General features: G+C 41.0%; 1 protein-coding gene across 15 annotated transcripts in view; it reads right to left on the minus strand.

The window, feature by feature from the left end:
- Nucleotides 1-12,874, minus strand: part of LOC121258216 (ENHANCER OF AG-4 protein 2-like) — a 44,575-nt gene that overhangs the window by 17,749 nt on the left and 13,952 nt on the right. For 13 of the 15 annotated variants that reach the window (XR_005939361.1, XR_005939367.1, XR_005939366.1 and 10 more), the window contains exons 5-9: nt 11,126-11,234; nt 10,886-10,998; nt 10,622-10,809; nt 9,145-9,850; nt 8,573-9,059 (exon numbers count right to left, since the gene is read on the minus strand). Coding sequence is in view for 5 of the 15 variants with exons in the window: in XM_041159624.1 (XP_041015558.1) it covers nt 8,573-9,059; nt 9,145-9,850; nt 10,622-10,809; nt 10,886-10,998; nt 11,126-11,234 (1,603 nt within the window). In the remaining 10 variants the exon portion in view is untranslated. The remainder of the gene's footprint in view (nt 1-8,572; nt 9,060-9,144; nt 9,851-10,621; nt 10,810-10,885; nt 10,999-11,125; nt 11,235-12,874) is intronic. The other 2 variants (XR_005939369.1, XR_005939368.1) reach the window with 1 other exon arrangement.

Consider the following 12,874-nt stretch of genomic DNA (forward strand, 5'->3'; position numbering starts at 1 on the left):
GGTAAGGGCGATGGGCCGAGCTTGAAAGACAATATTGGAGGCAATGGGCTGGGCTCAAAGCCTGTTTCTCTATCGTGGCGGGTTAAAGCCCATTCCGCGTCCTCTCTCAGACTCGATCGTGAATGTGACTTAGACGTCGCCGGCGGTTGCTCAGGGGACACCTTCATCATCACATAACTTGTCGCCGGCAACCAGTGACTCTTCCTATGCCAACGCCGAGGGTCAATACTCATCCCGGTGCCTCTTCCTTGGGCACAAACGCGTATTTGACTCAAACATCGCCAGCAATTGCTCAGGAGACCGCTTCGTTGTCACAAAACTTGTCGCAACTGGTGACTCTCTTCCTATGCCAACACCGAAGGTCAACGCTCATCTTGGTGCCTCTTCCTCAAGCACGAATGTGTTTTTGACTCCGACGTCGCCGACGGTTGCTTAAGGGACCTCTCTGCCGTCGCAGAATTTGTGGTCGGTTGCAGGTGACCCTCTTCCTATGTCAAAGCCAATGGTTTAAGCTCATCTTGGTGCCTCTTCCTCGGGCACGAACATGAATAGGTCTTAGTCATCGCCGGCAATTGCTCAAGGAACCTCTCTGTCATCACAAAACATGTTGCTGGTCGCCGATGACCCCCTAGCTCCTTTGCAAGCGTTGATCTCTGCTTCACATGACCTTCTCACCCCAATTGTAACCAGTTGCACACCTCTGCTCCTAGTATGATCATGGATGACGAATTTGAGGGTGTCTCCTCAAATTATCAATGAGGATGATTTTTCTAGGTTTTGTGCACAAATGAGGCCGCAGATTTGGTGATTTCGGATGTTCAGATCTGGGGTGGGTGTTTCTATTAATGGAGTGGATGATACGGGGGATGTGCCTAGTCCCATCAGCTCTCTGCCTCCGCCTCACTCTTGGGTTGGTTTACATTCTGATTGTGTTTTACAGAAGGTGGATGAAATTCGTGACTGTGTAGGGATTTTTTGCGAGGGCTTTGACGAACAATTCAAAGCTATTCTTATAGCTATTGAGGCAGGACGGCCTCTTTTGGCTAGATCCTTTTCAAAAAAAGAAAGAGAGTTGAAGGAGTGGTTTGGATTCAAAGATGAGTTGAGATGCGTTGAGATGGTTTGTGAATAGTAGAATAAAGTTGAATTATTTATTATATTTTGTGTAAGAATTTAGGAAAGTGATTTGTAAATAGTAGAATAAAAGTTGAATTATTTATTATATTTTGTGTGGAAATTTGAAAAAGTTGTAACGATGATATGAGATAAATTGAGATGAGTTGAGGTGAATTTTGAATGCAAACGAGGCCTAAGAGATTGTCATGCTCTATCAATTACAATGCAAGGGATTAGTGCAAGCCGAGGTAGGATTAAAGATGGGGCAATCAACAGTAATTTATGAAGCCGAAGATCCTCTCTTGGAATGTACGGGGGTTGAACAACCCGTGCAAGCATCTTCACGTAAGAAACCTGATTCGGTAATGGAAAGTAGACATCATTTTTTTGCAGGAAACCAAATTGAAGTTCATTGATAGAAACATTATCACAAGTTTATGGGGCTGTTCATATATTGGATGGGTCTCACAGGCTTCTCAGGGGGCATCAGAGGGTATTATTTTGATGTAGGACAAGTGAGTTGTAACTCTAGTGGATGAGTATATTGGAGAATTTCTTGTGGCCTGTTCTTTCTTGAATGTACAAATGATGGTTTCAAGTGAGCTTTCGCTGGTGTGTATGGGCCCAATGTTGGCAGGGACGAGATTCCTTTGGCATGAGATTGCTGGTTTGTGCAGTTGGTGGGAGGGCCCGTGGTGTATTGGAGGGGATTTTAACATCACTCAATTTCCGAGTGAAGGGTCGGGGGATTCCAGCATTGGTTCGGCCATGGTTGGTTTTTTTTATTTAATCTTTGATCTGGGCTTGGTTGATTTACCTTTGGCAGGGGGTGATCTCACTTGGTCGAACGGGAGGGCATGGTCTAAGCTGGATAGATTCCTTGTTTCACCCTCTTGGGAGGCGAATTTTCCTGAATTATGTCAAAAACGCCTGCCTAGATTGTGCTCTGATCATTTTCCCATCCTTCTTGATTGTGGGGGCATTCATAAGGGGCAGAGATATTTTAAATTTGAGAACATGTGGCTCAAGGTTGTTGGTTTTGAAGATAAGGTGAGAGCATGGTGGTCTTCTTATCAGTTTTTGGGTACACCCAGCTTTGTTTTACCTAGAAAACTCAAAGCTTTGAAGAATATGACTTCAAGAAATGGAATGAGGAGGTGCTTGGGAACAATGGGGATCAAAGAAAGTCTCTTTTCGAGGAGTTACATAGATTTGATGAAAAATAGGCTATAGGGGTTCTCTCGATTGATGATATGGAAAGGAAACTAAGTATTGCTACTGATCCGGAAAAAAATAATCTCGAGGAGGAGATTTCATGGCGACAAAAGTCTAGGGCTCTTTGGTTGAAGGAAGGAGACAAGTGCACCAAATTCTTTCATAGAGTTGCTAATTCTCATAGAAATAGAAGAAATAATGCAACTTAGGTGCTCCACTCGGATGGTAATGTTCTTATGGATCATTCAACCATTAAGGATCACATTGTCCTTTTTTATGAAAAGCTTCTTACGGAGCAGTTTTCTTGGAGACCCAAAGTTGATAGGCTTGTGTTTGATTCAATTGACCAGCCTAGTGCAGTTTGGTTGGAGAGAATGTTTGAAGAGGAGGTGCTTAATGTGATAAGAGGTATGAAAGAAGATAAAGCGCAGGGACCCAATGGCTTTTCCATGGCATTTTTTCAAGCATGTTGGGACATTGTCAACGAGGATATCATGAAGGTTTTTTTTGAATTTCACTCTTTTATGAAATTTGAGAAAAGCCTTAATGCTACGTTCATTGGGCTTATCCCTAAAAAAGTTGGATCCGTAGATGTGAAGGACTTTTGACCCATTAGTCTTGTTAGTGGTGTGTACAAGATTATCTCGAAGGTGCTCACTAACCATTTGAGTTTGGTTATGGGGAAGATCATCACAAAATCTCAAAATGCCTTTGTCAAGGGTAGAAAAATCCTTGACTCTGTTCTCGTTGTTAATGAATGCTTGGAGAGTAGAATTAGAGACAAAGTTCCAGGCATCCTTTGCAAATTGGATATGGAGAAGGCTTTTGACCATGTCAATTGGGATTTTTTGATATATATCCTTGGTAGGCATGGTTTTGGGGAAAAATGGTGTAAGTGGATGAAGTATTGCATTTATTCAGCTAGATTTTCAATTTTGGTTAATGGACTCCAGCTGGTTTTTTTAACAGCTCACAGGGATTGAGACAAGGGGATCCTTTGTCCCCCTTTCTCTTTGTTTTAGTTATGGCTGTTTTAAGTAGAATGTTGAAGGCGGCGGTGGATAGGGTTTATATCTCGGGCTTCTCGGTGGGCAGTACCGTCCATGGCAGCATTAATGTCTCTCACTTACTCTTTGCAAATGATACCTTGATCCTGAGTGAGCCAAATTCTGATCAGATCCGTTCTTTGAGGGCACTTTTGTTATGTTTTGAAGTTGTATCTGGTTTAAAAGTCAATTTGTTCAAATCTGAAATGGTCCCTGTAGGTTTGGTCAATAATCTAGGGGATTTGGTTGATATATTGGGATGTAAAGTGTCATTTTTGCCTATGAAATATCTGGGTCTTCCCTTGGAGGCACCTTTTAAATCCAAGGCAATTTGGGATGGGGTTTTAGAGAAAATTGAAAGTTGGTTAGCTGGCTGGAAAAGGATCTACTTGTCCAAAGGTGGTAGAATCACCTTAATCAAGAGTACTTTATCAAATATCCCAACCTATTTCCTATCCTCATTCTCTTTGCCTACAGGAGTGGCTAATAGAATAGAAGGGATATTCCGTGACTTCTTGTGGGGTGGATTGGAGGATGAGAAGAAATTCTATTTGCTCAAGTGGGATAAGATTTGCTCTCCTTTATATTCAGGAGGTTTAGGGATTAGAAAACTGAAAACTTTCAACAAGGCACTTTTAGGGAAATGGTTGTGGCGGTACCATCAGGAAGGGGATGCTCTTTGGAGGATCGTTGTTGATGCCAAATATGGGAGTATTTGGGGAGGTTGGTGCTCAAATGAGGTTAGAGGGGCATATGGAGTGGGAGTGTGGAAATTCATTCGCAATGGATGTGGGGAGTTCTTCGGATCCCTTTTTGGCATGATTTATGGTGTGGAGATGTGGCCTTGAAGATTGCTTTCCCTTCCCTCTTTAGAATTGCTTCAGATAAAGGCACTTCTGTAGCTGATTGCATGAGCAACACTGTTGGTTTTACTCAGTGGTCATTAAGCTTAGTAGAGATGCTCAAGATTGGGAGGTGGGGGCTATCACTGATTTTTACAGCTTGCTCTATGCCTTAAATTTAAAATCTTGAGGGGAGGATAGACTAATCTGGAATCAGCTTGGTAATAAGATGTTTTTGGTTAGATCTCGGTACAAAGTCTTGGTGCCACATTCTTCTAGTGATTTTTTTCCCTTGGAAAAATATTTGGAGATGCAAAGTGCCTCTCAAGGTCCAATTCTTCGGGTGGTTGGCTGCTAATGGGAAAATACTTACTATTGATAAGCTGAGAAAGTATGGAATCATTGTAATGGATTAGTGCTTTATGTGCAAAAGGTGTGGAGAATCAGTGGATCACCTTCTTCGTCATTGTGATGTGTCGAGGGCTTTGTGAGATGAGGTCTTTGTCAAGTCTGGCATTTCTTGGGTGATGCCTAAGAGTGTAGGGAAGCTTTTGGCCTGTTGGAGAGGGATTCAAGGAAATCATCAAATTGCAGCTGTTTGGAAGATGATTTGTCTTATGTGGTGTATTTGGAATGAGAGGAATGGACGCTGTTTTGATAATAGAGAACGCTTGGTGGATGGGATTAGGGCTTTCTTTTTTCATACTTTTTTGCTTTGGGCTTCAGTTATTGTAATGGATGGATTTAGTTCCAACAACTTTCGTGCTGTTTTTCAGCTTTAGTTTGTAATTAGATGTTTTCTCTTGAATACTTCTTGTGTACTTGGACTATGCCTAATTCCATGGTTTTTCAATAAATTTCCTACTTATCGAAAAAAAAAATTATTTTTGTTTTCATTGTCTTCCTTCCTATCTTTGATGGGCACTGCTATGTGCTTTTCTTCTTCAAATTTTGCACAAAGTTCATTTGGAATATTGTGTAGCTGATGCTGAAATGCTACATAATTTTCCTGTGCTTGCCAGACATGTTCCACAATCTTCTTGATTTACGCAAACGGGATATTGAGTGAGGTTTGCAAGAATGAGAGGAAGATTGTCATAAGATCTGAGATTCTGGAAGAAATAGTTTTAATATCAGTTGCAAATGGGATGGCTATTTTGTCAATTGCACATTTCATTAAACCAAAACTCCGTCCTGCATTTGAACTCAAATCACTTCCCAAGAGAAGCATCAATTAGAGGCTTTTTCTATAATGTATATTTAGGGGGTTTTTAAATTCTAAAAGTGCCTCAATGTTTGGTTACCAAACAATATCTTTTTACTATAAAAGTACTTTAAAGTGCAGAAAGAACTTTTTAAGCTCCCAGATGCAAAACCAAATAGGCACTAAGTGTGTGTGGGTCTTTGTGTGCGTACAAATAAAAATAGATGGTGCTCTCCATGAAATGGAACCAAAATGGTAACTGGGTGCTAACTGCTTCAAAGGATCAAATCATCAAGTAAAAGCGAGAGAGAACCCTAAACACCCAGACCCGCCGCCACCCCTCCCCCACCCTAGCCGGCGTGTGGCATCTCATCACCGCAACAGACTTGGTCGACGGGCCCCGGCACTGCCGCTGAACGGCTGGTGTCGGTCCTCCCTCCGGCGATCGGATTTCATAGTTTCTATCTCGTTTTCCGTCATCTGTGTAGTCCTTATGTGCCGTCTGTCCCTGTCTCTGCCTCTGTCTCCTGCATCCATCTCTGTCTCCGTCTTTTCGTCGTTTGCCTTTTTCGCCGAAACCAAATCCGTCTCTGTCTCCCTACATAAACGCCACCACCCTCCCCACTCTAGAACGGCATGTGACCCCTCACCGCCGGCACAGATAAGGTCGACGGGCCCACCAAGGGCCGTCCGGCGTTAACCCCCTCTCCGGCGACCGGGTTTTTTTGCAAAAACCAACCTGGATGAAGCTCTGTTCTTTTACTTTAAGAAGATGAAGTTGGAGCAGTAGGGAGCATTGGACACGAAGGGATTTGATGATGACGACGCGCAATGTGGACTCATCTCAGTTGGAAGGCGAGAGGTGGTTGAAAGTGGAATCAAAAACTTTTGTTTTTACGAAAGATGGAAGAAATAATTTTCGTATTTCTGAACGTAGCAAAAGGATAGCTAAGTTCATGTGTCTAGGGAGGATGACAGGTTCATGGGTGGCTAAGGAGATTGAGGATTGTTTAGAACTTATCTGTCATGAAGGTTTCTTCAGAGAGTTAAGGATGGGTAATGGAGTTTTTATCATTCAACATCATGCTAACGCAAGGGGCAGCTTTCTACAACTCTCAGAATTCTGGAATGGAATGAGGAAAGGATTGTTGGTGATTCCAGAGGGCGCAATGGCATTGGATGGAAAGGCTTTATGCAGTCCATTCGAAGTGTTACTGGAGAGTTTGGAAAAACAGTGGAAAGGCCGTCCTCAGTCAAAGGTGCTTCGTACGCTGCGGTGTTGAGGTCATTGGCAAGTAGTCCGGTCAAGAACAGCTCAGCGGTAGAAGGAAAGAGTAAGGCACTTGTTGGAGACAATGGCCGTCAGGTGACATTGGGAGAGGTGGAGCGGGTCTTGTGGGATGTCAAAGCTCAATTGAAGGGAGTTATGGAGTATGTGAGAGATCTGATGATTAAAGTGGAAAGGGGCTAGACTTAATCGTGGGTTTTGGCGGTGGGCCGAGCATGAATGAGGGAGGGCAAGGGGTAGATCCTTCGGGTTTGAAGGCCACAAGTGTGCCGGCAAAAGGCGTTTCAACCCGTCACAGATTGGGTCATTGGACGCTGGCATCTTTATCCATGCCAGTGACACTATGCCTCTTGAGGGAGCTGTAGGACCTGAATTACCATATGCAAACAGGGTTGGTACTTCTGTTCAAGGTTCATCCTTAGTTGAAGACGGGGAACCCTCCAGGGTCTCGAATATTTTGGAAAAAACAGTCAAACCTCTTTTGGAAGATGCAAACGGGGTTGCAAAAGGTAGTGCTTCCCCTTCCTCTGTTACGAAGGGAACAGTAGGAGGGGAGGAACCTGTAATGGTGGCAGAAACAATAGACACTAGCGGTTTGTCGTTGGTGCCTCATGTGGGGGAAGGTTTGGAATCAGGAGTACAGTTGGGTACGGTGGCTGGAGATAATGTCGTTCCCTTGGTTTCTATCCCTCCGTTAAAAGATATAGCGGGTTCACCATCAGATTGGGTTCTGAATAAAGTTAACGGACTTTAGCAAATCCTAGGGCTTTCATATAGAGAACAGGGAGAATATGAAGATCAATTTAAAGCTCTACTCACTGCGATTGAGGTGAGTCACGCGCTTGAAACCAAATCACATTTTAAGAAAAGCAGGGAGTTAAAGCGACTTCTATGTTCAATCAACTACGATGCTAAGGGAGGTAGCTCAAGTCAAGGGAAGAATAAAGGGAGGGCATTGTGAAGACGATCTCGTCGTGGGATGTTTGGGTAGAGGATTAGTTTTATGAAAACAAGGGGTTGGGGTTGGGGAGGTGTGTCCAATTCGGGCTTGGTGTATTTTGGATAGGTTTCATAGGATTTTTAGGTCATTAGGGGCTCTCTTGTAAGGGCTATGTGTTTTCTTGTATATGTCCAGTGTACTTGGTTACTCCTATTGATTTATATATATAATATTTTTACTTATCAAAAAAATAAATAAATAGAAAATGCACACAAACAAACCTGCATATCAATAGCATTGAACCGGCGCATCCTAAGTATTTCAAGACTTCGATTCTTTTACAACTAATTCCCAGAACTTTGAACATGACCATTCGAAAAGCTTAGGGCACATTTAGTACAGAACCGAAACTTCAACAGAACAAGAAATCACTATTCTGGCTATTCCTATTATCTTGTCTGGTGGCAGCATAAGAATAGAGCCTATAACTAGTAAATTGTATCTTATGGTATTCATATAAAATTTTTATCTACTTATCAAAAACTACATATATGTATATATAAATAATTTCTAATGTATGACAAATTATAATTTTATAACTAAGGCACTTGAAATTTAGAACTATTTATTAGCAATTTATATCATCCAATATCAAAAGTCCTTTCAAACATTTGGCAAGTCAAGACAAAAGAAGCATATTTTAAAGGTTCAGTGCTTGTGATTGACCCCAAACAGATAGGAACAGATTACATTTAATGAGGCCCCCAAATACTTAGTTCATGGAAATCATGGAATGTTTATATCTTAAATAGCGCACAGACAAAAAGACATGATGTATGTGTAAAATGTACTTACATTTTCTCAGAAGCACAATAAGAATAAAAAAAACCACAAGGATTAGCAAAAAGTATGAATGGGTACCTTCCTGGGCAAAAGTCAGTCCCAAATGAGCTCTCTCTCCATTCATCCACCCACCATGCTGATGTTCTGTTTTAAATTCCCCCGAGGGCATCCTCCATTGTTCATCAGCAACAAGTTGCCTCTGGCCATCTGGAAGGGACGGTAAAGAATTTGGATGGTGATATGCATGCTGAGCATGTTGCTGAATTGTCTGTTTTGCATAAGAGAAATGACTGGATGGGTTGTGAGGTGGAGCAGGGTGTAAAAGTCTTTGCGTAAAAGAGGTTTCACCTTGTTGAAATTGTTGATTGGGTTGAGAAATTTGTGGGTTTAAATACATCTCATTGTGTCCATATTCTAATTGCCTTGAAGAATTAAACCCAGATGGCTCTCGAGAATTGGAAACTCCTGTTGAAGCAAAACACAATGACTGTTGTTGAAACATTTCACTTTTCTGCGCATTATCAATATGACCCCCATGACTAGCCATTTGGACAAGTTGGTTGCCCTGTAAACCGTAGAAAGAATTTGATACGATAGATAAACCAATACAACCAAGATAAAGTAAAGAAAACAACAATCAAGAGCCTTACACTAGCAGTGCTACAATATTCATGCGGTACAGGTGGTTGATATGGCAACTGTGGCGAAGACTGTACTGATGAGTGATGTGGTAAAAATGGTTGGGAGACTAATGAAGGCTGACTTGGTAAAGCTTGAGCAATCAACAAAGGTGGAGCACCAGAATGGGATAAAGGAGGAGGTGGTAGCTGTGATAGGGGAGGCAGTAGAGGCGGTGGCTGTGAAAGGGGAGGTGGTGGCTGTGATACGGGAGGTGGTGGAGGTGGCGGCGATGGAGATGATGGGGGTGGTGGTGGTGGTGGTGGTGGTGGTGAAGAAGGCAAAGGTGGTGGTGGCGGTGGAGAATCAAGAGGCAAAGGTGGAGAACCTTCTGGCAGCGGAGGCAACTTGGTGGAATTTTTGGGAGTAAATTCAGAGGCCTTATCCAAGCTCTGTTGTTGTGAATCAGTTTCAAAAGAACGATTTGTGAATGAGGGTCTTTCATCCTTCAGGTGTCCTGAAACATCTTCCATTTCGAGCTCAACATCCACGTCCTCCAAGATGCAATGGCGCCTGTCATTTGGTGGAACTATATGAGTTTCTAACTCTTCACATGCATGGGTTGTATCCACTGCTGGTGCATCACCAGCTTCCCTGAATGAACTGCCTGGAAAATCTTCTTCCTCGTCTTCAAATACATGGGAAGATAAAAAACCGGGCAGCTGAAATGTAGCATTACTGATACAACAACCAATAGAAAACAAAATGTATCAGAAAGTCCAAGGCCAAGACAAACGCACATGTGGGCAGGTTTAAACTACAAAGATAATGTATTCAAGATTTCACAAGTATGTGAATGGATCATACAACAATTTACCACAAATTATACTAGAAACTCCTTGATGAAAAACCAAATACAGGTTTGAATCACTAACTTCAAGTCCTACAGATACTATCACGAAAGCCAATAAATCTTTCGTGTATTTGTCTGCATTATATTACTCATACTAGACTGTATTGAACGCTTGATCACTTTGTCCGCAACACTGCCATGGAATGTTATTAATTTAAATGAAACTTTACAGTAATCTTGATCTGTTTACCAATTATTTTCTGGTTAGAAATCTATTAGAATCAATAGCATCTTTACTTTTGGGGTCGGGGTGAAGAAAGATATATATTTTTTATAAGTAGACAGATATATATATATATATATATAGAGAGAGAGAGAGAGAGAGAGAGAATTTCAAAACAAAAATATTAATTGTTCAAAGCCAGAATAGTCATATCATTATTCTTCTTTATTGGATTTGGCATGTCAAATAGTTTCAGAAGTGCTCTCCATGTCCATGGGTATCCAACATAGTCTTGAAGTACTAACTGACTAAATCATGTCGAACAATGTCCAATCTTCATTCTCCAAGGATCAATGATTGTATGAATGACAAAAAATAAGTAGAAGAATGAGAGCTTAGAAAATATTGCGAAGAAAAGAAATATACTGCAGACCTCCCATATTCATCAACAAGCATGCCTTCCATTTCTCTTAATGGATCATCTACAGCTCGTTCTGCTCGTGAAGGACGTCTCAGCGAAAGACCACTGACTGCATCATCATTTGAAACGCCAATGTCATCCATGTAAGGCCGAAGAATAGATTCAGGTAAGATTTTCCTCTCAAGCCACAACCGCAAAACCTGGCAGAAAAGATAGCTTCCTAATACTCGAAAACAACATGAATGATCTCAAACACGCAGATCAAGGTAAATTTACCTTGAGACACTGACGACGATTTTCACGTGCACCAGCTCCAGGTGGAGCAGCAGAGCCAAGAAGACGTGGCAATGCTGCTTGAACCACGGGAATGTATGAAGCTCCAGCAATGCCTACATATTATTTACCATCCTAATTAAACAACATTGTTTCGAAAGAATGATACAAGCACCAATAATTGAGAAAGAAAGAAAGATTGACATATCACTAAAAAAGAGGACCATTCTAAAGACTATATACCTTTCTGACTATGCGAGCATTGGGTAATGGAATCTACAAGAAAAAACAGGTCGACTTTACGATGAAAACTAGCCTCAGTTTCCAGCTTTCGTATGAGAAGTTCCACTACCTGCATATGGTATTGAATTCAAATTCATTAAATCTAGTCCAAAGGAATAGCACCTCTTCCAGTAAATCTTATCACCTATCCTTCTCTGACAAATAACCTACTGATCTACATTGGAACCAAGAAAAAAGACCTTTCAGGACTCTCAAAACTTAATACATTTTGATATGTAAAATCAAGAGCTATACATTCTGAACATAAATGGTTCCTTATTTTCGGTTGCTCCATCATATTGTTTGTTGATTAAAAAGAATATAAGAACAGACGGCATAAGGTAATATAAACAGCCGACCACAACCATTAACCATCAGATGCAATAACAACATTCCTAATGTTATATATTCATACCTACTTATAAATTAGTTTTATAGCTGTCATATGATCAAAGAAGTTAAAGAAAACTCACAAAACATCTCACTTAAAAATAACCCTCGGCTCTGTCAATACGCTACAACCTCTACGAGATGGTACCTTCAACAAAACTCTCAACAATCTCCCAATATTTGCCCATCATATTTTGCATAGATAGGAGGATAGAATAATGGACTCTGATTACTCCTTACATTATCAAAACTTAAAATTTATCCAAAATACAATCAAAGATTAAATGGGAACAAGGAGAGCAAGCAATGCAGACAGCAAATCTTAACTGTATTTTTTTTTTTTATCGAATAAACCAAATTTTATTGAGCATAAAATAGACAAAGACCCAAATATACTGGACATATACAAGAGCATCACCTATGCATGCTAGTTTAGTAATACAAGAAAGTCATGAAAAGACATGCCATTAAAATCAATGACGATCGACCAATAGAGTAGAGTATTGAAAAATAAACTTCTAAGCTCATCCATTGACTGCTCTCGATCTTCAAAGCTTCTTGCATTTCTCTCCCTTCAAATACACCACCATAGATGTGGCTTTGGCTCAAAATGGTGTTCTTGGATCAAACAGTGTATCCCTACTGTTTGTTTTTCTGTCTTCGTGAATGGCACACCTTGAGGCTTGAGACAAGGTGGCCCTCTATCTCCGCTACTTTTTGTTTCTATAATGGAAGCTTTTAGCAAGACGATTTCAGGGGTCGTGGAGGGCAGGTTCTTATCCAAATTCTTAGTGGGGGAGGCAAATACTGGCTCACTTCACATATCTCACCTATTATTTGCTGATGATACCCTAATCTTTAGTGGCATCAGCCATGATAAAATTCGAGCTTTGAGGGCACTCCTTTTATGCTTTGAAGTTGTTTCAGGGTTGAAGGTGAACTTGACTAAATCAGAAGTAGTCCTAGTGGGGAAGGTTCCCATGTGGAAAGCATGGCTCACATCTTAGAGAGTAAGATATCCCAGCTGCCGATGAAATATCTTGGTCTTCCTTTGAGTGCTCCATTCAAATCGAAATCTATTTGTGAAAGTGGATGGTAGAGTTGAAAAGTCGTTCAAATATAATTTTTTAATTGTAGTTTTTGTTTTATTTTTGTAAAAGTTGTTTGGATTTTTGTGTTTGGGTAGTGATTGGATAAAAAGTTGAAAAGTTAATTGGAGATGTTTGGTTTGATTTTTGAAAATTAAGAGAAATTTTGAAAAAAAAGTGGGGAAACCAAACATGGCCAAGACCTCTACCAAGCCCATACAATTGCTTACTG

The sequence above is a fragment of the Juglans microcarpa x Juglans regia genome, chromosome 3S, assembly GCF_004785595.1.
Source record: "Juglans microcarpa x Juglans regia isolate MS1-56 chromosome 3S, Jm3101_v1.0, whole genome shotgun sequence".
Taxonomy (NCBI): Eukaryota; Viridiplantae; Streptophyta; class Magnoliopsida; order Fagales; family Juglandaceae; genus Juglans; species Juglans microcarpa x Juglans regia.